The sequence below is a fragment of the Manacus candei genome, unplaced genomic scaffold, assembly GCF_025592945.1.
Source record: "Manacus candei isolate 608988 ecotype Guabito, Panama unplaced genomic scaffold, ASM2559294v1 h1tg000095l, whole genome shotgun sequence".
Taxonomy (NCBI): domain Eukaryota; kingdom Metazoa; phylum Chordata; class Aves; order Passeriformes; family Pipridae; genus Manacus; species Manacus candei.
The window spans coordinates 1,591,388-1,616,872 of record NW_026138143.1 but is presented as its reverse complement, the minus strand read 5'-3'; the positions used below and the strand labels follow the sequence as shown (position 1 = coordinate 1,616,872).

General features: G+C 36.4%; 1 protein-coding gene across 4 annotated transcripts in view; it reads right to left on the bottom strand.

The window, feature by feature from the left end:
• CNTNAP2 (contactin associated protein 2) overlaps positions 1 to 25,485 on the bottom strand; it is a 1,217,517-nt gene that overhangs the window by 165,656 nt on the left and 1,026,376 nt on the right. For all 4 annotated transcript variants that reach the window (XM_051768491.1, XM_051768490.1, XM_051768493.1 and 1 more), the window contains one exon: positions 4,248 to 4,375. In XM_051768491.1, the coding sequence (XP_051624451.1) occupies positions 4,248 to 4,375 (128 nt within the window). The remainder of the gene's footprint in view (positions 1 to 4,247; positions 4,376 to 25,485) is intronic.

Here is a 25,485-nt window from a genome sequence, read left to right as displayed (position 1 = left end):
ATGTGATGCATAAGAAGTACTTAAAGAATACAAAAACACACCTTACCAAGGATACCTGCCTGTAAGCACTGACCCTGGCAGTGGCTGTCTGGATTAGATAACTATAGAGTGGTTTTAATACAAACCCAGAGTCACAAAAAATGCTCAGGTCTGAACCACCGTTTGAATAAATAAACCAACTCAGATGGAACATTCTAAGAGGAAGTACAAGAGTAAAGCCAGAAATGATATTTAGAAGTGAAAGAAACAAAGCACCAAATAATGCAAGCACTAATGATGAGCCATTGTCAAAATCACTGAACAAAAAAACTTGAGGTTTATTTCCCCCGAGAACACACACACAGAGTCATAGGCACACATGCACAAACAAAATCAATGCACCGATGTAAGAAACGCATTTTGATTTGCCCCTGAATTTCTGTCAGCTGTCAGACATTTTTGGTCTGTCACTGAAGTTTCTACATGAACACTGCTGATACAGGTCTTCATGAAAACCTAGCTTAGAAAGAACCAGAGTCAATGCAGGGGTTTCGTCCTCCACATTTTGAAGATTAAAGATAATAGAAGTGAAACACAAAAAAATGATTCATGGCTCGGAAATCAAAGTCTTACTGGGAAGATAAAAACGGAACAGCAGAGGAGATGGAAAAACCCCATAAATCTGAGCTGTGTAAAAGGCATCTCCCCCTCAAATTCTGTCTTCATTATAGTGGAAATGGGACAAAAGGAAAATAGACTCAAGGAGAAAAGCAAATCTAGAGCAGAATAGTCAGTCTATTCCCCTCTGGGCTTATAAACAGCAGACTCAAATCAAAATCTTTGGAAGTCCTTGGGAAAAGGATACTCTTAGCAGGTTACAAATATAGGAGCTTTGTGAACATTGGTATTTTCCTAGAGGGAATGAAAAAAAATCTTGAGAAGGTGCCAGAAGTCACAAAAGTAATTTTGATTCAATATGATTATTGATGAAATCTCTGTAACAATAGCCCAAACACAGTAAGCTAAGCTCTTTAGTTTGGTTTCAAAAGAAATTACCAGATCCATTTTTGTAGCCTACATCTACCACCTCAGGCTGAGCTTAGACAGGAAAAAACCCTCAACATACTTGTGTATTTCTCTAAAGGGAGAAGGCTCAAGGTGCCCCTTTGCATTACAGTGGAATAACATAAAGAGATGGAAAAGGCCTTTCTATTACTGGTTGGCCAAGGCTAAATGCAGGGGGGCTGAGGAGTTTAGGTCCTATTGCATAAGTATTAGTACAACTGCAATAGGTTCTGTAAAGTGATTTTAATCAGTGTCTCTTAAGTTACATGAAAAGTAAAGATGATTAATTAGTGGTACTATGTCGACCTTTTTTTCTAGATCCTACACAGAACACCCTCACTTGAGGGAAAACAAGAGTAGTTCCCTTCCTTATCCAGTATTACTATGGAGTCTCAGGGCTGATTTTCACTGTTTACACTTTTAATTCCAGTTCAAGTTTAGAGGATCTTGCAACTCTGCTGATAAAGTACCACTGCCATTCTGTAAGTACAATGTTCACACAGCAGTGGTCAGGAAGGACAGTTTTGCTTTAAATCTGGGTAGACTTGACATTTGCTCAAAATCTCTGCTTGATCTTTGGATCATTGCAATACAGTGCCAAAAAGCCCTACCAAATTCATATCCTGGTTATGCACTCGTTCTTCATAAAATTGGATAACTCTTCTTTTCTGGGAGATCATTACTTAGAAAAATCATTAGATACTTAGAAAGCATACCTCAGCACTAAGACAGCAAATGGGAAAGAGACATCTTGGATATGTCATCCAAGGCCTCATTTACTGTGATATAAGTTGTCACAGTACTGGCAGATTCTGTGACCACAATGAGAAATTGTTCCAAATAGGTAAATTTTTGTTTGATTGGTTAGGCACTCTTACCTTTTCCACCTTCCTTCTAAGCAGACCAAAAATCTGCATTTCTTTGCCAGTCTTCATTACTGCAACTGAATTTCATTTACACATGCAACTGAACTGAACATATGAACTGTGCTGTGACAAGACTCAACATCTCTAGTAGTAATAATGTTGGTTTTGATGCATGTAATTTATGAAAAAAAAAATCAATTGGTTTGTGGTGTTTGTTCAGTTTTTTTTTTTTTTTTTTTTTTTAATCCTTTCCCAGAAATTAAGCACTTCAGATCTTTCTTCTAATTTAGAACAAGTGTACAGTTTTAAATTTTAGAAATTTCCTTAGGGCACAAACCTTGTTTTCCAAAAGGTGAGACAGTAGTATTTGGGGTACAGGAGCTGTTGTATATTTTCAAGAAAGAATACAAAGGGAAATGCTTAGTAAATGCACTGAGAATATAAAATGGGAGCTTTTACTAACTGCAAAGGGCTGGGGTTTATATTATCTCCTGTAAGAAAACTTATAACAGCTTTTTGAGAATAATATATGGTCATGGAAATAAATTAAAATTTATTCATAGGCAAAGTTTCTTTGAAACTACAAATCATTTCTGTAAAGTTCATAGAGAAAATTAAATTAATCGGGATGTTAGGAAGACACCCCTTCAGTTTCCCAAATGGCTGTGTCACACAGTCACACTCTAATAAAGGCTATTGCCTGCTCAAATGAGGTTTCATTTATACTAATATTTAGAAATGGCTCACATTTTAGAGACTGATATTTCTGGAAGCACTCAGATTCAGAATAAGAGGAATACAGATGCAAGAAAAATGCTATTTGTTATTTCTTTATCATCAGTTGTAAGAGCCTATGTTTATCAAACATAGCTGAGACACAAACACAAACTGACCTGTGATTAGTCAAATACCCTAAATACAAGCAACAAATAGATGATGTGAAACCTTGCAAACATCCCATGATATTTGTTTCTGTTCATTAGGCAACAGATTCATAAACAAAAGCTGGAGGGATCATTTGCGCAGCCCAGAAAGACCATAAACAGAAAAAGAGGCAAAACACATTCAGTTCTATCACCAAGCAATGGCCTAAGGTTTTGAGGCACTGGACTGGGACACAGAAAGCTCTCATTTGTACTTGTCCTGCAGGATGACTCTGAGTATGTGATTTCCTCTCAGTTGGGATTAATTACTTTAGCTTAAGGCAGAGATAACGATACTGACCTCCTTTGCAAAGTACTTAGAAACGTGCAGATAGAAAACATGTATCTGTAAAAGGGCAGAAGAGGAAGGACAACCATACTCATCCCTGTTGTGCAGTGTTAGGTGCCGCTTAGAGCCAGGTTGTTCTAACCAATCTGCAGGTGTTATGCCAACCCTTTCAATATTTCCATCACTGCAATCTTATAGGTTGATTTATAGCACTCTTTACCAGCATCTGCAGATGGGTTTTGTATTCTTTATAGACCATGCAAATATCAGTTATTTTAAATTAAATCAGGCAACTTTCCTTTCTGCACCTCCTATAATGGAATGACCTTCAAACACGGAGGACAAATATGTGTGCCAGCTGCACAAAGCTTAAATTTTTGAAGTGTGATTTAGAAGGGCCTTAAGCTGTTGCTCTGCCTTTGGTGGTGAATTTCACCTCCTGAAATATAAAACAGATTGAATGAAAAGTACAATCCTTCTCACTGCTTCTCAACCTTTTTTTTGTGCGTGAAGTGGAAATTTATCCATTATACTGATTTACTCTATCATCTGCTGATCAGACTGGAGAATATGCATCTTGTATCAGCACTCAGCCTGAAAATCAGAGACTACTACAAAAAACTCCCAGTGCTTTACCAGGAAACATCTAGACTTGATACAGTTACCATTTGATAACAGTCTTGTCAAAATTTTTACACCTGTAAACAGAGCTTACAGTAGTAAGTTTTGCCATCATGCTACCATTTATATAACATAGTTTACAATGATATGCTTAGCAATGATAATGACACTGACAAGAGCATCCAACAGAAGCACAGGTGTTGAGAGATATTCTTATGCAATCTGTATTACCGCACATATCTACATAAACCTAGTTGAGTAATCAAAGTTGCTACATTAACCGTAAAATAAAGACAAATATAAATGTTTTAAATGCAAAGATAAGCCACTATATGCGTATTTCATTGACAAAATTTCTCAAATCACATCATGCTTTCATAGGAAAAGGTCTCTTGAGTAGGCAGCCACTTCTCTAAATTTGCATAGGGCGTCTACAAAGTTACCACTATTCAAATTAGCTTCCACCCAGGAGTAGAAGAAGTAGAAGAAAATCAGACAACTTACGATCTCCTTGACAGCGCACGGGACCCACAGACACCTTGGCTTCAGACCCAGGCCGGTCAACATCTCCGACGACTACCTGACTCACTGGTAGGTGCTCTTTGTATGACAACATTCCAGTGTCTTTTCTCCTGAATTACACAGAGAGAAAATGAAAGCCACTGTGAAGTGTATTAAATTATTTTCCTTGATTATTATTATTGTTCACCAGTCTAAGCACCAAAAGAATAGGTATGCAGCAATTACATCAGTACACTGTTACTCTCTAAAAAGCTGTCTCAAATTACATCAGTTTGACCAGTAACACTGCCTGTTCACTGGAAAAAAAGATGGATAGCAGCTACAAGGAACACATTCAGAGTAGCTGCTTGCTTTCTGGCCAATCCTGGACTCAGCTGGGCTGGAGTGAGTACTTGATCACTTTGCTGCAGATCTCCTTGACTTCTGAAAGGGAGAAAAATCCTTATGCATCCTAGAAATGTATCTGTTTTAATCTAGTTCCTGCCAGTTACTATCCTAACAATACAACCTCTGCATATCAACCAAACAGTGCTTCCTGTATATTTAACATTTCTATTGTTATGTTAAAAAAAGAGAAATTAAAGACTAATTATCTCAACAGGCTTCTTATCTAGGCCCTGTTATTTCTAATAGTAAGTGCCTAAATTAAAAAAAACTTGTGAATCTAACTGTGAGTATACAGCTCAAACCCCATTTTAGTTAGCAAGATCACTAGAATTCAATTTATAGTCATGTCTTAAAGCTCCTCATTTCAACTGCAGCAAGAAACCTAGTGCTTTTCCATGCCTAGACCAAATCACTAGTTACAACTATTACAACATTTTTCCTTTATTATTTCAAGAGCTGAATTCAGCTGGTTTGCTGAATGCTGTTTCTTCCTGACAGAAAATGAAATAAACCAAATTTAATTAGGTACTCTATTTCTCAGCTGTTTTTTTTTTGTGTGTGTGTTTGTGGTTTTGGTGGTTGTTTTTTTATTTTTCTTGTTGTTGTTGGTTTATGATCTTTGTTCTGTTTTGTTTGGGCTGGCTTTTGTTTTTTTTTTGTTTTGTTTTTTTGATAAAAACACGCGCATAGGAAGCTAAACTATCCACATAGGAAAAAATGCCCCATGCATAATCTTAGGACTATACTTTTTGACACAAAAAAAAAGCAAGAGGGAGAAAAAGAAATCCATCTATTTATCTCTTTCCCTCCCCTCCCTCTTTCCTTTTAGCTCTATCCTGCCATGTAATTGAGTATCTAAAGTAAGCAACTTTTTGATCTAAAAAAATCAATTCCTTTGTTCAAAAATACCATAAGATGAAGGATGAATTCAGGATCCAGAAAAGCTAACTAAACCACACAGTATGACTATAACCAGGAACTTGTAATGATTTGGGGAAAATGAAAGTCTTTTTCATCCCTAACTTGGATGACTCCAAGATCTGACTCACTATATTGCTAATAAATGGGCAGCACAGCAGGGATCTGCATGATCTGTGGTAATGATCAGTGTCTTCCAGTAGCACAGTAGTGTTTGCCTGTAGTATCTCCTGTTATCATTCTTACTGGGTCCATCTGAAGGAATGGAAGGCATGACATTCTTTTCAAAAAAAGCATGACTAAAGTAATTAAGAAAATAACCATCACATTTTCGAACAACAGTTCATCGGAACTTGTGTTTGTTCCCTGTGATGAAGAGAGTAATTAGACATTTAATTACTAGAGTTTTTCAAATAGCAGATGACTGTTTTCCTTAATTTGTATGTTCTTCCCCTTCAGAGAACCTGCCTTTCCCCTTTGTATTATATGACCCTTTGTATTGCTGAGATCATTAACCCTCTTTGCTTTGACACAGCTATACCAGGTGTTATTATGGTGAGGTTGCTACAGGAGATTGCTAGAATGGTAGGAAAATGGAGATCCTGCAGATTGTGCTAGCTTGTAGCACAGTACTTTTCATCCACAGATTGCCATGCCCTTTATAAAGGTATCCTTTTCATCAATTTGGAGACAAGCAATGTAAGAAAAGAAAGATTAAAGGACTTTCCATTTAGGAAAGAAAAAAGTGAATAACAAAGCCAGGTATGTAGACCTAATCTTCATCGCTGTTAAAGACTGCATCCATGGGACCCACTCCCTTCTAATAGAGGATAAATGTAGGTCATCACTTTACTCTTTCTGAGGTTTTCCTCTGAGACCGGCTTTCTCTGCTGATTTTTATTCTTTCAAAAAATGCTTTAAAGTTGGACATATCTATTTAAAATAAGGAATTCTTCAAAGAATGGTAAAAAGAAAACTATTGGCATTTCTCTTCTTTCTTTCCTTTGTCACAAAAAGAGTTAATATTTCAGGTCCAAATAAGGATGTTAAAGGGCAGCACTTTTCCTGTCACCAATAGCTTTAACCTTCTTTGAAGGAAAAAAAAAGGAGCAGTAACAATTTTCTCCCTCTTTTCTGAACACGTTTCTACTCATTTTAATATTTTACTTATGCACTTAGTGATATGGTCACTTTAAAAACTATTGCCATGCCAATAAAACTAAATGTCAGAGTTCTTTTCAGAAATAGCTTTAATTTTTGGTAATTGTTTACTTGTCTCATCACTGTAGTGAATGCATTTTACCCTGCTCTGAAACTATTGGGGGCTAGGATACTGGACTAAGAGTCGAGAGACATGTGTTTTCTTTTCTCCAGCAGAACCTTCTTTCCCTCTTAACAAAAGTGGGACAATGATAATTTTTGGCCCACACATGCACCAATAAGATAAATAGATTCAGAGACTGAATGGCTCTGTTATGCTTTTCTAAGGTACTTGTAGTTCCTCTGGGCATACTTATCAGTGCTCACAAAGTCAAAAAAGTTTTAAACCAAAGGCTGGTTATTATACTTGACTTTGTACTACACACTTAGAAATAATCACAGCTGGAACACTCAATTCCTGCAAGTGATAATGCTTCTGCCGGTATTTAAAGACTTTGCACATTAAGAGGGTGGAGAAAGTCTCTGAAGTTTTTCCTCACCAAAGAAAATCCCCTCAAGAGAATAAAGATTGAATTCAGAGTGTGTCATATTCCTATTAATAGCCAAATGGGAGATGAATGAATCTGATCAAATCCTGTAATTATTACCAGGAGATATTGATGAAATCTCAGTGTAATTTTCTATTCCTAATTTCTTTTCCTATATATAACAGTCTGCAAAGTGCTTCAGGGTGCCTTTGAATGAAAATAGCAGATATTAGTGGGAGATTTATCATTGTTTTGATTATGATCATCTACTTACTGTTTATAAGCAATCTCTGGCATGTAAAAAGAAATACATTACGCATATATCAGCAAATGACATATCCAAAGTAATGATAAGATTCTGTATCACTATTAATTTGTTTATATAACAATTTAATACAACCAGACTTCTGATACTGCAGTAATTTGTCTTCTCTGATTTTCTTAGGCATCATTTAATTATCAGTCCAGGCCTACAAAGAACAAATAAAGAACATACTACAGGTAGGAATGGACTCAGTTTTAAAAGATATGGTTTAGTTAGTTGGGGAACTGAAATTGTTTTGAGAATGCAAATAAAACACCTACTGGATTGAAACTGTAGTGTTCAACACATATTATTTAGTTATTAGCAGAGGTTTGAAGAACACAAACTACCAAGTGTGCCCATTTCAAGTATATAATTGTCCGCCTCTCACAAGACCCAGCTTTTTACTACGCAAGCACCGCTGTGGTAATCCCTGCATTTCCATAATCTGAATAAGGAGTTTGGTCCAGCCACTATCTGCAAATGAATGCCTGTAAAAAACACTGTGAAGGATACAGATGTGTCAAGCATTGGTATTTTCTCTCTTCCAAAAATATCTGGCAGGAATTTTATTTATATTAAAACTGCTAAGAAGAACTAATATTACAGATAATTTTATGAACAATGCAAGTTTGGCATCAGATTTAATAATCTGGAATTGAGTTACTTGGAAATATACAAGCTCTAATTAACAGGATTAAAAACAAGGGCAAACAAAAGCTAGGATTAAAGTAGAACTCTTGAAACGTTTTGATAAAGTTTAGCTAACTTTTTAACGTACATACTATGCAGTATAAAAGCCATACTTTTAGATTCACCTTGTACCCAGGGCCATGCTCTTTGGAATTATAAACTGCCAACCATAAACTCTAGGCCAAAAGTTTTTATTTCAACTTGATTTTGCTGTTCTCAGGGATTCTTACAGTTCTCTTGTCCCTTTCTCATGTCTTGTCACCTCAGATACCTTTATAGGTTAAGTTGGAGCTAATGACTCACCCTTGATTTGTCTGACAAGGGGTGTTATGGAAAATTTCTCATTACTGTACTGGGTCATAAAAACTGAAAGAAGGTCATAACTCAATGTAAGGGGTTTTTGTTGGTTTTGTTTGGTGGGGTTTTTTGTTTTGTCTTGTTTTGTATTGTATTGTTTCTTTTTTTTTATCACACCAGCACTGGACAGGATAAGATCCTATGAAATATGTTGTTTCTAACAGCAAAAGAAAGACTGATCTTAACGCAGTTAAACTTCTTGTCTAGCACACATAAATTTTTTTCCTTGTGAGAGCACTCACCCCCTGCAAATCTAAACAATTTGGTGAAAGACCATCTAATCCCAGCACCCAAATTTCTAACATAAATCCATACTTTGAATTCTATTAGTAAAGATCCATTATACCAAAGATATAAGGCTGATGGTGCAGCATGCATAAGTAATCACTGTTTAGAAATTAGAAAGGATTGAATACACTAGATTAAATTAATTTAATAAACAAGCACCATATTCACCAATAGTTCCACCAGAAGAATGACAAACAAATTTAAGACACCCTCAATGACAATGGACAAAAAATTTCCATTTAGCATGAGTTGCTTAAGTTACTTTATGAACTCCAAAGCTTCTTTGAAAAAGTAAGCAGTTTAAATTAGCCATTTAAAGACATGTTTAATTCACGCTTTCTTCCTGGGATTGAGATTTAGATCTCCTTTTTCACTTTACACAGTCTATCCCTTCTCTGACCTCTAATATGAATAAACTTTAAAATTTAAAACATTAGGAAATAAATTTGCTCCTTTGTACACCTCTCAAATCTCACAAACCCATAACACAAATCCTCATAATTAAATGGACAATAATTTAAATAATTATAAACATTATATGTAGATTATATGCTTTAACAGTGATTAGATAATGATTACTTTGTAAAGCATAGAGTCTATAATTCAAAAGCTTGCTAATGCCTATTTTGAAAAAGTTAATAACATCTTGATTTTTTTAAACAAAAACCTTAAAACACCCCAAGTCTTCTAAACTCAGTGTCTAAAAACCATTGACCAGGCATGTGGGATTGAAGTGAACAATTTAAGGTGCCTGAAGCCGAAACTGTATCCTCATGAAATTTGCGTAAGCAGTTTGGTGAGAGTTTCTGAGTTAAGAAGTTGACAGGAAGTCTGCTCCATTTCTTCCCTTTTCTCTGTCCTGCAAGAGATAAGGCACAGAAACCTCTTTTGAAGGAACCTTGAGGACCAGAAGATATGCCAATGCTAACATGACACTTCCCAATTCCATGGGTACTAGGGATATGAAGTGAGATGCAGTGAGAAATTGGTAAGAAATGTGTCTCATTTAAAAAATCCATCAGGAAGAAGATTGAGATAATTGAAACTGGCTCTAAAGGTTTTCTTGTCTGAAAGAACTTCTTGACTTTCCCCTCAAATAGGAACTCAGTTGAATAACTCAGTTGAATAATTCAGTAGAAACTGAATAACCACAGCAAAAGGTGAATAATGGACATAGCAAATGGAGTTCTGGTTTCTTTTGAACAATATGGATCAATTTCAGGGAAAAATCTGCCTTTTCTGAGTATTTGCTCATACTCTCCTTTCAACAAAACAATGGAGACAGAAAGTGTCTCCTTCAAGCAAAGTAGTTCCTCTTATAAACTTCATTTCTTTAGTGTTCTTTCCAAGAAATAAAAGAAATCTAGGGATCTCTTCTTCTGAGGTCCAGCAACTCCTCTGACTTGACTGTTAATTTTTTTTATTTCTATATGAAGATATTTTAAGAATGAGGTCTAGGAATCCTACCATGCTGTAATTGGTCTTTGCATCTGTCAGCAATTTCATTAATTTTTTGTCTCATTTTCAATTTTTTTAAAGTAAGTCAGGGAACATAGGTGTCATGTCCTTTAGGAGAAAGGCTGAACTGGGATGCCCCTTCCACTTTGTGTGATTACAGAGACAAGATTACTTGAGATTCAGTTGAAGCCAAGTAAAGAAAGTCCTCCTGTGCATGTAGAGGTGAAAACAGATGATATGGGAATTTTCTAAGGAAAATTGACATTGGAAAGGGCAGACAGCTTGCTCAAACAATTTTTTTTTTGTTAGTTCAATTTAATTTAGCATTTAAAACCAGTATGATACTTTGATCTCAAAATATTTTAAATTTGAAAGTTCTTTTGAAAAATAATTGTTTATAAAAGTATTAAAAATAACCTGCAATTAACAATGCCAAAAAAGCTTTCTAGTCATTCTTATAAAGTTTTAAATGCTTTTTCCACAGAGAAATAAGAAAATTCTGTTCTGAACAGGTGTAATCAATTGAAGGACAATAAAATAAATGTGCTATTCAGCTATTCAATATGGCCCAGAAAGTTAAATGTCTGTCTTCCTATATCACTTTGACAAAGAGAAACCTGCATTTATTCCATGATCCATTCACGGATGCTGAACCTTCCCATGAAACAACAAGCTATCTTAGCTCGGAGGGAAGAAAATCATGAAGAACGGTACTGAGTATTACCACTTGTTTAAAAAATTATCTAATTTAAAACACTAAGCATTTTAATCATACTTTTCTACATCTGAATGCACTATAGTAATGGTAACATTTTACTGCGTGCACACTAGAAGCAGTAATCTAACAAAATGCGTGTTTTTAATATCTGCAGTTCTGAATATACTGTTGCAAGATCTATGCAGATAAATTATTAATTCTTTGCAATTATCTCTTCTACTGACTAGCCACAAGCCTTTGGATCATATCCTATCAACTATCAGACCAAATATATTTCTGGTAGGACTTTTAAGGCACAAGGATCTGTATTGGAAGAAATACAGCAGCAGCTCGGAGGCTTCATTTCTTGGAGTTCTTGACAACTTTGACAGTTTTATTTTGTATGACTGAAAGACCTAAAAAAATAATTGACAATGGTATGACAAAATAACAGATGACTATAATTAATTCTAACTTCAGCCCCTATATGCCTGTTGAGTTCAATAAGGTACTGAAGTGCACAACTTAGTGTTGAATTTGGTCCAGAAAACTGAAAGAAGCGTGAGACTTACTGCATCTAGAAAATTTCAGTAAAACCCAATTGTATAAACATCTACCATTACTCCTACCCTTTCACCAGAACTTCCTATAGTGTTCATCTTTACATCACATCTGTGCTCATACCTCATACAACCAATCTATGCCTCATATACAGGCACCGTGGGGAACATAAGGGTTCCGTGACTTAGGTCACGTCTTCAGTTGCTTGTGTAGTTTTGACACCAAATATTTTGGGAAAAGATTTATATTGATCATACCTTGGAGAAGCTGAGGGTGCTGGGGGTGTTTAGCCTGGAGAACAATAGGCTTGGGGAGACTACCACTTTCTACAACTATCTGAAAGGAGGTTGTAGCAAGGTGGGTGTAGGTCTCTTCTTCCAAGTAACAAGCTTTAGGACAAGAGAAAATGGCCTCAAATTGCATCAGAGGAGGTTTAGATTGGAGACCAGGAAAAATTTCTTCACAAAAAGCATTGCCAAATACTTGAACAGGCTGGTGGAGCCACCATCCCTGAAGGTATACAAAAGATATGCAAATGTGATGCTTAGGGAAACAGTCTAGGAGTGGAATTGGCAGTGTTAGCTTAATGGTTGGAATTGATGATGTTAAAGGTCTTTTCTAACCTAAAGGATTCTATGGTTCTATATGTAGGTTAGTTCTGTCTTTGAAATTTGTATCTCTTGGTAAGCATTTTTCATGCTTATCCTCCCTTTTGTCTTTTTATGTCAAACTATTTTTTCATTTGGGCTTGTTTATTCTTAATATAGATTATATCTGAGTCCTTTTAGTCTTACTTTTGGGCTTCTGTATAATAGTTTGTCAGTAAATCTAAAGCTGTCTTACATGAAAAATGTTGTATTCAGGTGTGTTGGATTCTGCTCTGTGTAAAAAATTACACTTATCCTATTCCCATATCACAGGTGACATTTTGGATGAGGAAGAAAAATTAAGTTACTTGCTAGGCATCACACAGAAAAAAAAGCATGCCAACAGCCTTCTTCTAAATAATAAACTATCTAAGTAGTTCATAAAAAGACAAAATGTGGGAAAAGAAGTAATGTCACATACTATTAAGATTCCAAGTTACTATCTGGCTATTTACTTCCTTTCTGTAAAAAGCATATCTCTACTGATTTTTAAAAAAACTTAGGTATTTGAGCCTTTTTTTACAGTAAGGTCTCTCTATTCTGTCTGACCTCAATGTTTAATTGTACCAACCACAATATATCTTACTTTCTGTATCTATAATCACTTTGCATTCTTGAAATACAATATTTTTTTTTGGTATTACACATAATCTGTTAACTGTGCCTCCTTAGAAGACCTCAGTTTCAGTCCTTGGAGAACTAAACTATAGTACAACTTTTGTCTCCAGCCTGAGCCCCAGAAGATTGCTTCCCATTTTACTTTCATGGGTGTGTGGAAGAAGGCAAATCCCCAGCAGTGATGCTTCTCTTAAAGTGGCACTTACCCCATCAGCTCAGATGACTAGTTTTATTAAGCCTTTCTTACATACCACATAACTTGTATATCTGTAGCTCGTTACTCCACATGAGGATTTCTTAACCTACTGCTGTTTGAAGCTGGAATCAGTGACTCTACACATTATTATATTTTCTTTCTTCTTATCTAATATACGGAAAAGTTATTTCTAGCTGAAAAACGATTAGTAAAAGTAGTCTAAAAATTATTTCTGCATCAGATTCATGGGGTTTTTTTTATGTTGTTCTCATCATTTGGTAGATCCTTTAAATGATCCTGGAACTGGTAAGTAGATAGGGACTGAACAGCTATTTCAAACATCAAACCATGCCAAAAACAAATGGAAAAAGAAATTCATAACAACCATTGCTTTAAAAAAACAAGCAAAACCAAACCAAAACCTTAAAGGATTATCTCCAAAGTGTGCTATAAACACAATGAATGATGTTTCTACATCTACTAAGGAAGGAAAGGGGGGTCTATTATCGTGAAAGTCCTCTAGTTAGAAGAGGAATTAAATATCCCAGTATAAAACATTTTAAATGTACCCCCATTCATAAGAAATAATTATCTGAAACTAAATGGTCCAAGATGTTCAAGTACATTTAAAGCAATGGTGCAGCACAGAGGTAATTAACAGACGTCTTCATTCATTCTGTAAACACTTGGCTGTCAAGCACAAGCAAAATATGAATACTTTCCCTCTGCTTGTAAACACACACATATGTATTTCTCAGAATTGATTTAATTTCAATTAGGCTTCTTTTGTAGTGCTCTTGCTGAAAAGACAGATGACCTTTTTGCAAGGATATGCAAATTTACCCAAGAGATTAATTTCTTTATTACCTTTTTGTGTTTTTTTATGATACCGTTACCTCTTGTCTGTGTGTGTATTTATCCACACATACTTATTACAGTACAGTAACAGGGGAAATGAGAAAGGATACTACACAAGGTACTTAGTGAAGTTTTAAAAAAATGTGTAATTCCTGCCATGGGCAGGAAGAATTTGTCCGTTCTTCCCCAATACTCTAATCTGAACTGCATTCTTCATTGAAAATGTTATGCGGTGCACAGTGCTTACAGCATGCATTTATGGACCTGTTTTCCATGAATCTGTTAAATCTTTTTCTGAACCTACTAATGTCTGCTTGCACAGCCTCCTCTGGCAGCAAGTTCCAGAAGTTTATTAGTGTCTGTGTAAAGTAGGACATTTTGCCCATCTGTTTTAAGCAGGTCTTATACCAGATGACAGGCCTGTAGTATTTTTTAATCACCTTTTCCAACACTACCAGCAGATTTTATTTTATTACCTTTATACTTGCCTGTTTGCCTGGAAATTTGATTTTTCTTAATTTTCATTTGGCTTTGATTTGTCCTAAATAATTTATAAAAATAAATATATATATGCTCAGGTTTCAGTAAAGGTGACTATATAACTTAAGCAACAGCTCCAAGTCATAATTCAAGAAAGATTTTGTTTACCTCAATTTAAATTTAACATAATCTGGTAAACAACTTCCACTTGACCAAAAGTCAAGCAAAAGATAGTACTTGTGATAAATGACTTATTAGCTGTCCTTAGATATTGCTTTAGATAGAACCATTTCTTCTCAGAAAAACATTTCTTCTTCTTCAGTGAAATATGAAAAATAAGCCATCTGAATCCCATAAGGAAGCTTACTTGTAAAGTCACACTTCTAGTGTAAAGAATCCATGTAGCATTTTAATTTCAATTTAAAGACTGTTGGAAGCGATTTGAGACAAAAATGCAACAAATTACCTTGGACCTGATTTACAAAGTCTCCATTGCATACTCAGATAGCTCTTAGAGACTTTGCAGGGTCTCCAGGGATCCTTCTTCCTACATGTAGCCATTTTCATAAATATAGTATTCTGCACGTGAACTGGTGGCAGGGGAAAGAAAAATAGCTGGAGAATGGGGCAGGGGGAAGGGGAGGGCATGTGGGGAGAGTTGCAACCGAGACAAATTGTCTAGCCGTGATTAATTACAGACAAGTAGTAATTTGGAAAGCTTGGGGCATTCCTTCATTATGCAACACACACATACAAACCCCAAACCAGGAGGGAAACACGAATAGTAACTAAGATAAACCCACACCTAGTGCATGATATTAAAACAATTTATAGAATTTAAGCGTCTTTTACAAGCCTAAGTGCAGGAAAAAATAAGTAAGAGCAGTCTACCTTTTCTTTAGGTATTAGAACCATTACCTTTTTGCTATATTTTCAGACTTTATGTATGAAAGGGTATTTGATTGCTTCAAGTGTTTATCACAGATAGTGCAAGCAATCTTCCTTTTGACAGTAAAATAATGCCCTATGCATATAACAATAGTCCCCAAGCAAACATAATACTGCAGGTAAGTCTTGCCTATTGTTTTTTTCTTCTTTTTCTTTACCAGGTCTTTTGCAGTGTTAAGAATCTGCTATGGGGCAAAATGAGAAAAGGATAAAGAATGATTCTTCCTTCAAATGCTAAAGTTTTGCTACTACCTTGGTGATGAACTGACAAGATATTTTGATTAGTCTCTCTGAAGAAAATATCCCCATCAAGTCTGGGACCTGATACAAAAAATATGTCTTAAGGGCTTCAGTTTCTCTCTTCCCCAAAACCCTCCCACTCTCCCTCCCACATGATTATTTTCACTCTTCCCCTTATACATATATATGTCCTGGTATACCAAAGAACAAAGTGCAAACAGATAAACAGGTATAACTTCTGTTTACATTGGAGGCTTAACACCTTCAACTTGATGGGCTCCCTTGTGATTGTTTTAGCTAAAATATGACTGCTAATAGTAATAACAGCCAAGCATACACTTCTGTCTTCATCTACCCTATAACACAGGTTGTCATGGATTTTAGATGTCTTCTACATATGACTGCACTGATTCAGAAATAAAAAAGTCATGGGAGTCCAACAATTTAAGAGAAAAGAAAAGCACTCTCTTCAAGACCTAAGCAGTGTCAGGTACTGAGTGAAATACATTGTGCTGGTCAGCACTGGGGTGATTTCATCTTCATAGCATGGCACTGAGGGCAGAGTCATTACTCTTTAAGTTGGCCCAGAAATAAAAGGAGGAGGAAAAGGAGAAAATAATTGGCAGCTGAAAGTTCTGCAGTGCACAGTGCTCAGTGTACTCTGCCCTTATCTGACAAGCTGTGGCATTAAGGCCATTTGCTGTAAAGCTAAGACCAAAAGCTTTTCATTCAGGCTAAAAACTCTGCATCTTTCTAGGCAAGACATAGTAGACATTTTTGTTCTTGCTCACTCGACTTGTCACTGACACTAATTATGAAGTTTAATGACAAAAACAATACATATATGCTGGAAATAATATTCAAATCATCTCTATTGTAGAATTAAAAATCACATATCTGCATTTTCACCTGCTAATTCATAAACCTTCTCAGAAATTTCTTAGAATTCTGCAAAAAAGATAAGATGTTTCTAACAATTGTAAGAATATGCCAGAGAATAATAATTAAAGATACCTAGTCGCGATAATTTTTTTCAGTGCCACTGTTGAGTGATTCTCTAACTTAAAAAGATCTGAATGAGAGCATCAGTCTGTGAGCAGTTGGAACTGAAGTCAGCTGAACACAAGAAAGCCTGAACAGCAACACTCAGAAGTGACATTGGCAGCAGGATGAACATTCGCTTTTTGTCTCATAGTGATTTACAGAGCAAATTAATAAAAACTTCTCCTTTTCATCTCTATCCCCTTTAGGTTAATTCACTACTGCTAATAATGAATGATGAATGAACCTGAAGTCAAATGGGAATCATCTTCATCCTTAGCAGGTTGCTAGAGCTTGACCATTTTCACATTTACAGCAAGGTAAAAGACTCTGCTCATGATGCATGAAGCAGTACAGATCCCCGTTTCCTCATTCTTAGCTATGCTAGTTTTGCATTGATTGCAGGATGAAAAATCATAGTAACTGCACAATGAGTTCACAGGACTGAATAAATAACACTGAGTAAGAAGGGACCATTTTAACAAAGACAAGGCATGTTGCCAAAGAGTTATTTCATGTCACATAAAAGTCCACATCTTCCGCATATTTTCAGTTTTGGAGAAAGTTACGACTTTGTTTCTCAGATGTTTGGTCACTGCCATGAGCCATAAGCATTAAAGGAAATGCTTTCTTTACTGTCAGTGAGTGGGATGACAGCTAAACTCCAAGTGGTTATAAACAACACCAGAATGAAGTCTCTAAGATGAATAATACAGAAGGGAAAAGAGAGAAAACACAAGCCAAATTTACATGTTTCATAATTCACTTCAATGAATAAGTTTCATGATTCATTGAATCCTGAAACTTCTAATCCCATTAACGTGTATTAGTACAGGTTGCCAATCTGTCAGTTCCCACGAGCTACATACATGTGGCTGTTGTCAGTACTTGCATGGAACATCTCTAAAGGAGAAAGAGCAATCTGAGTGATCCTAGGTTTTCATGGATCTTGGACTAGAGCTGCCAGATCATTAGAAATACAACACAAACATTAGGGGTAACTCCAGGTAGCAGGTATTGTCTGTCCTTCAAAGTCTACATAAAAGCAGTAGCCTGAACACTTATTGTACAAGAGTTGCTGTGCCCTTCATCTGCCCTTAAATTAACTTTTAGATCACTCAATCTAGTTTTATGTACATATTTACTGTAGTAAATGTACAGCACTGAGCTAAAACCCAGTCTTTTTGTGTTTGTAGACAGCCTTGTCTAATAGAGTCCTGGTCTGTGTCTAAGAGTCCTACTATGGTACCAAGGTACAAGCAAAAGAGAATTTGAAAGGCACTACTTAGCACATCTGTGGCATGACCAAGTGTTCCAGTTTAAAAATTTCTGTCTCCCAAACTTTTTATCTCTTGTCATCAGTAACAAAACCAAGCTTTTCTTACGGAAGAAACAAAAAGGAGGAATACTTAATGGACAAGCATAAGGTATATATAATTTCTATAAGTGGAAACATAGAACAGGTTATAAAAATAAGAGGACAGAATTCACTTAATGTTCAGCATACAATCTCTCTTTCAATATTGCACACCAGTTACATCTGATGAGCACAGCTGAGAAATGCAGAACAGACAGCAGCCTATTTAATAGCCAGTCACTTGCTCCTTTTCCCTACCAGAGTAGTTTTAATGGTCAAATTATAACTAGAAGAAATGAACTTACTGGCTTCTGGCTATCTGTTTTTTCTGTTGGTGGAAGTTTCAGCTCAAATCTACCAATCACTTGGAAAAGAAGTGCTACCAGCTGTATTAAACCTAACATTTCCTGAGGTCTGAATGCTTGACTTTCTGTCTTTAGTGTCCTTCTTCATGAAGATTTTTATTCTGTGCCATTACATACTGTCACACTGCTAAATTTTGATTGACTGGAAATATATTAACATTAGATGCTGATGTCAGTGTACAAAGGAACTTTGCAAGGTAACCCTGAAAAACCTACAAAAGGTTGTCTGGATTTGTAGGAGTACAAGAAAAACAACCATATGAAGTACTGCAATTTGTCAGCTAAGCTTCACTGTCTCCATCCATAAAACTAATTTGTGCCTTAAGCATAACTAAAAAATAAATTTTGGTATTTCAACTTTTATTCAATTAAGAGGTGTAATTACTGCACACGAACACAACATAAAACACAATTAATTAATGTGTTTTCCGGTCTGTCATTTCAAAGGTGACCTTTAAGCTCTGCAAAAATGTTGAATTACAGTTTTCAAAGTGGGGTGGTGATGCCTCAGAGTTTTTGATTTTTTTAAATTTTTATAGATTTTAGAAGTAGTTATATAGTGGATGTAGATTTTAACATATCAGTATTTCCAGTAAAAGTAACTACAGCAGCACATAACTCAGGTATCATTTCCACACTGAAGTCACCATTATCCTCTGACAAAGCGCTGACATTCTCTACCAGCATAATTAACATGCAATCTCTTACTGTCTTTTACTGTATTATATCCCTTACCCTGTAGCATAATGTTTACACATATCAAACCTCATCCCATATCAATCCCTCAAAATTCCACCAGCTGTTTAGTCTTCTTTTCAAGGTAGAATTGTAGAAAAACACCTTAAGGCCTGCACCAGAAGACATCACGACCTTCAAGCCCAGAAGTTTGGAGGAACTCCAAGGACTGTGCATGCTCCGAGGAGGATGAAGATGATGAAGGAGGGGTCCCAAACTCCCCCAGACTCAATTTCCAAAGGAATGTGCCAGGGGTGGAATAGGGCAGAACTGGGGGGTGGACAGAATTGGGATTGGATGAACATTGTTATAAAACCATAGAACCAGTGTCCGGGTATACACACAGGGGTATGTATTCCTGGGGCCTGAGGGCTCATTAAAAGCTTCTGCTCTTCTTATCTCCTACACTAAGTTACACTGGAGTCTTTTTTTCTCCTCAGTCTTTAGGCAACAGTGGCTTAATGCTACAAAATTTCCTCAATTTCTAGGAAATTGGGGTTCATCATCTTTATCAGATGTGAGGCAAAAAAGCAGGACATCACAAATCTTACTAGATTTTTTCTGTTATTTTTTTTTCTTTTCTGGTTTCATATAATGCAATGTATTTTCTTGTTAAATACAGGTCTCTATTTTAGCAAAAGCTCTGTTTCGCTAGTTACTGTTTAAATATATGGTTACCTTATATAAATATTTTTGTATGTTGTCAATCTGTCCGGTTAAATTGGAAATTTTTCATGTAGCTATAGATATAGATATAAATAGATGTATATGTATATATAGGGTGTTTCTAGTCCTCAATGCAAGTTCCTCAATACAACTTTTATAGTCCTTCAAGTCCTTTTAGATATATTCATATTTGTTCGGTTTTACATTTTCAAGATTTCACTATATAATGCTACAAATAGTAACTAAATTGAAAGCAAATGTAGTCAAGTAAAGCCAACAATAAGTTCTCAGTTTGGTTTTGGTTTTTTGTTTTTTACAGAGAGTGCATAACCTAGGTACTTCTGATCATATAGCACCTCTGAGGAAAGTCCAGTTGTTGCCTACATAGGAAAGTAACCGAAAAAATATCCAAAGACATTGTTATCAGCTTCTGATGAAGGACAGGAGAAGCCAGTGTCATGTAACTAGCCAGTTCTCTCTGCATCAGCAGCTCTGTTACTGAGAGCACACAAGGATGAAGGACAGATGGATTTTCAGAAGTGCCTAAGGGAGTCAGGAACTGAAATATCAATGATTTCGATGGTAATTAGTACATACTAAACTTAAGCCTTGGTGTCTACCTATAGCTCTAAGAGGCTTTAATATCCTGTTATATCTGGCTGTAAATGACCTACCTGTCACTGCCACAGCCTCAGGCTGGCATTTCAAGATCCACCATATGCCTGTCAGTCAAACAAGTCATGTCATTTTGAGGTCTGTTTAGTCATCTTTTTCCAGGGCCTGAAACTTTCTTCTGAAACTCACTTTGAAGGAGAACAGTTGTGAAGGGAAGGGGGGATGTATCCTACAGAGCTTTCTAGAAAACACCTGTGGGATGATGGATAGAGTTAAACCTAGAGGGGATTCAGAATTTTAAGGTAAAAAGTAGCTGCAACTCCCTGTATCGATGGAGGTTGACATGCTCTCCAGTGCGATGATAAACATCTGCTCAGAGAAACAGAACATAGTGTGGAACAAAGTGGAGACTACGTGGCCCCCCTCCATTCTAATCCCAGCAGAATGGGAGAACACTGCAGTACTAAGACCTTACAGTATGCCTGATAAGGGAGAATCAAGATGTTCTGCTGCTGATGCCAAAAACCATGTCAGACCCCCTCCTCAGGTGCCAAACCACAAACATCACCCCCTCTCATTAGGTACATCAACTGGAAAAGTAGTTTTGACTAGAGCCACTCAAACTCCACCCAAACATAAAGAAAATAGTATTGGAGATAGGGCGAAAGTGGGAGACCTCCACCGACGCTGCTGGGATCAGTCGACGGGCTGAGTCCATCTTCTCTCCCCCCCCAGAGTGACGCCTTGGGTGAGAAATATGCTCTACTTGTGTTAAATGCTGCTTTTAGGCTAGAGCTTTTACCTGTGCTTACCCCATAGTATATTAATTAGATTATTTCGTATCAGAGCTCGTGCTTGCTTAGTATATGTATCAGTAGATTGCTGAAGTGCATTCACATCACGAAGTGCTAAATGAGATTCTTATGGCACTTTTTCTGAGTAAATCCTTGAACAGTATCATATTATGTCTTCAGACCTACTGTGATTGCTGTGTAATAAAAAGTAAGGAGCCTGTGGTGTAGAAACTTTGGCCAATCTGAGTGACTTTAGGGTCAAAGGAGATTAGGAATCAAAATTGCTTTGCAGATCTTTACACTTGCTACTTAATTGATACAGAATTGGTACAGTGTGAGTGTCTCTACAATGCCAGACATTTTTTTAAGGAACTGTTTAAATTGTAATAATAATGTTTTTATTCAAATAAGCCTTTTTTTTTAAAGCCCTACATTTTACCTAAAATTACTCATATGATTATGATTTTGTTTAATAGGAACCCAGAGAAACTCTTGTTACTAATAACAACTACCTTAGTAGATTTTATTCTCTCAGGATGAGGCAATCTGACTTTGAATGTCACCAACACACTCTCTAAAAAATTATCTTTGTTAGGAAGCAAAAACTAACCTTTTTATATAATCTGAATCATTTAACTCTGAATTAATTTCATTTTGGACACAAGTCAAGGATAATTTTGGACTAAGGATAATTTTGGCAAGATTACTTTGGGTGTAGCTCTTCCCACCTATGTTTTTGTTTCTTTATCATGACAAAAATGATTACTTAATACTTACATTGCAGTAGCAACATGGGTTTCTTTTAAGAATATGGTTCTATTTTAGATGATGTGTGCAAATACACATAAATTTGAATTACATATCACTGACAATATATACCATTTGGCTTATCTACCATCTAGGCATGATAATCAACACATTAGGCATGTGCTAAACAGCTCTACAACTATTTTATTCAAATAGACAAGTGTAAAGCTGCTCAGTGAAATTTTAAAAAGCATTAATAGAACAACTGTCCAGATGCAAGGTTTATCAAGCTTATGGTGTATGCTAACGCCTGGGAAAAGTTACACTGTAATTGAGCCCATGATTAACACAGCTGGTTCTATACTTACACAAAATTACTCACATACTTGGTTAAAAAACTCAAATCAAACCAAACACAAAATGTAAGAAAAAGAAGCACTTCAGCCTGCCTAAAGAGCTTTAATTTGTATCCTGTACCTATCACCATGATACAGTCCTTGACTTGTCACTGATTATTATTTATTCCAGGGGGCTCCAGCATTGTTCAGTATAGGAGGCAGACAACACTCACTTCATAAAACACTGCTTGCTCTCCAAATTTATTCTCATGCTTCAATATGTAAATCCCATTTTATGTCTAATGTGTTATTTCAAATCTTTCTAGAAAGACTGCATTTTCTCTTTGGAGTTTTTATAGTGCTCATTAGTACAGCAGATGATTGCTTCATATATCTACTTAGTTTTGCAATACCTCCATGGGCTACTATCTGGCATAATTTCCATTCTACAGTTTGGATGTTGAGGCTGAGAACACATACTTAGCGCTCAAACTGAGATTCCTGCAGGCTTTTTTTTTTTCTTTGAAGGATGGCATAGATACATTGAGAGAGAATGATCCCTTATTCTGGTTGCAGCTGTGAATGTTCAGTAATTGCACAAAGTAGACCTCTGGGTTTTCAGTTAGATCCCCAGAAAATGAGGATTAAACTACTGACTGTTCTGTGAAGAAATGGCTTGCGAAACGTCAGAAGTATCATGCAGGAATGTGGTTCCAGAGGCAGGGTTAGAATCCAGTTCTCCAGGGGAGCATTCTCCTAGTTTTGCTATGAGATGATTCATCAAACTAATTCCTTTCTTCATTTCTAACACAATTTCTAATTTCTACAATAAAAACTGTGGACAATATTCTACTTACACTACATCATTCTGATTCAGCCTGAGCCACTTTTCAGTGGCTCCCCAATCTCCTTTAAAAATCTCTGTGCTGAATCTCACTCTTCCTTTTCACCTTTCATTTTCACAATTTCCATGCAGCAGACTTCTTTTCTCATTTTATTTCTTTACCTTTTCTAGTATAGTTGCTGCTGTGGCTACTGACTTCTCCCCACTCTGTCTTCCCCCTGCAAACCCTAAATAACGCAAAACAACTTTTCCCACATTACCTGGGCAGGAGCAGAACATCATTGTATGCATACTAAAATCTAATGCAGTGCTCCCAGCTATGGAGAAGATATGCAATTATGGCAAAAGTCCCACCTGGTCTCTCAGCCCCATTTCAGCCTTTACTCAGCCCTTCTGTTTGAGGACTGTAAGTTTTTCTAAAATTAGTTGTGCTGATGAGCTATAGTGACAGCTGTGGCTAGTTGCTTTGTCAATCTGTGAACTGAGACCTGTCTGCTCATCATAAACTGTTGCAGATTCTGTGGTCTAAACCGGCAGCTGTTTTGCTGTCACTAGAACTGAGTACATCCTTGCTGGAGGCCCTGCTTATATTCTGGCCCTGATGCTTGAAGTCATCAAGCTCTCTGCTCTGAAGCTCACTTGCTTTTTAGATATTGATCAACCTGGCTAGATAAAATTCCTAAGTAGGACTTCTCAAAATAACTCTCAAACTCAAAAGGTATGACTATGGAAAGGACTAGATTTTGCCAAAACCAAACTGAAAATATGAATTTTGAACAAAATGCCCTTTAAGACTATAATAAGTCATTTGTTTCTTCCTGTGATTTACACACACCACAGATTAGAATATAATACCCAGTTGTATAATTACTTTTCATGAACAGTCCTGTAATAAACTGTAGTTGTCCTGAAAAAATTATGATATGTATTTAGAGAAATACTGTATAAATATATTCTTGTATGAATTCTGAGTAAACAGCTGAATATCTTTTATGGCAACCCTATCTTAGACTTAAATCTAATAATTGTACGAATCAATTTATTGGTAGAATACAGATAATCTTGGTGTATATGGGGATGTAGAGGTTACAGAAAAAGATTATTTAGAGAACACTGCTTATTAAATTGCCATTTGTGACTCTTTGAGAGTCTTTAAGAAGAGATCAAAAGTCAATGCTATTTCCCCTACACATTTCCCTTAGTGTAAAAGAAAACACTCAACATATGGTACAGAGACCATTATTCATGGATATGCATCCAGTGCCCCAGGCAATGAAAATTGTAAGTGCTCCTAGTTCTACCATTATTGTAATCATTATTACAATATCTTTCTTTTATCATTACCATTTTGACACAGAACCAAACCTACCTCCCTCCTGCCACATTGCTCCAGTGCCTATACTTGAGTTGGAGTCCTCTGACTTTATATTCTTCACTTTGTGTATAATTCTACCTCTGAACTTTGACAGCATGTCTGATTCCCCTGTCTCTAATATTGACTTCTCTATCTCTGTGGTGTTCTATAATTCACCCCATATCATAACTAACAACAAACTATTCTAACAATGTCAAAGCTTTGAGAGGCAATGTCTTTAGAAATATTTGATTTTCCACATCTTAATCTATAATTTTTTTATGGCCTGAAAGATTTCTTTTATTACTCTAATTTTGTATTTTTCACACTTCTTTCTTACAGATCACACCAAACTGGGAACAGTGGTTGATATGCCAGAGGGTCAAAGGGATCTTCACAAGCTGAAGAAACAGGTACACAGAAATACAATGAAGTTCAACAGCAAAGAGTGTAAAGCCCTGCACCTGGGGAAAAACAACCCCATGCACCAGCATGTGTTGGGAGCCACCCAGCTGGGAAGCAGCTTGGCAGAAAAGGCCCTGAGAGTCCTGGTGGACATCAGGTTGAACATGAGCCAACAACGAGCGTTTGAGGCCAAGAAGGTCAGTGGTAACCTGGGGTATATTAGGCAAAGTGTTGCCTGCAGGTCAAGGGAGGCTACCCTTTTCTGCTCAGCTTTGGTGAGGCCACACTTGGAGAGCTGAGTCCAGTTCTGGGCTCCTCAGTACAAAAGTCCAATAGCTTCCTTCAAAATACAGAGCCTTGTTCTATCATACATGTTAAGTCTAGTTCTTAACACATTTTTCTCATGAAAGATGGATAATGAGGGTGAGAGGCAATACATGAGTGATTTCAATTCATATCTCTCACATTCAAATGCAGCAACAATACCACAAGAAGGAGAAATTCCGGGGAAAAAAATGAAGTTGTAGAGATAAAATTAGTACTGTATCGTAATATAACTGAATCTGATGGAGACAAAGTTACATTGGCAGCTAAAATGCTGGCCTTTCTTGTGAGAACTTG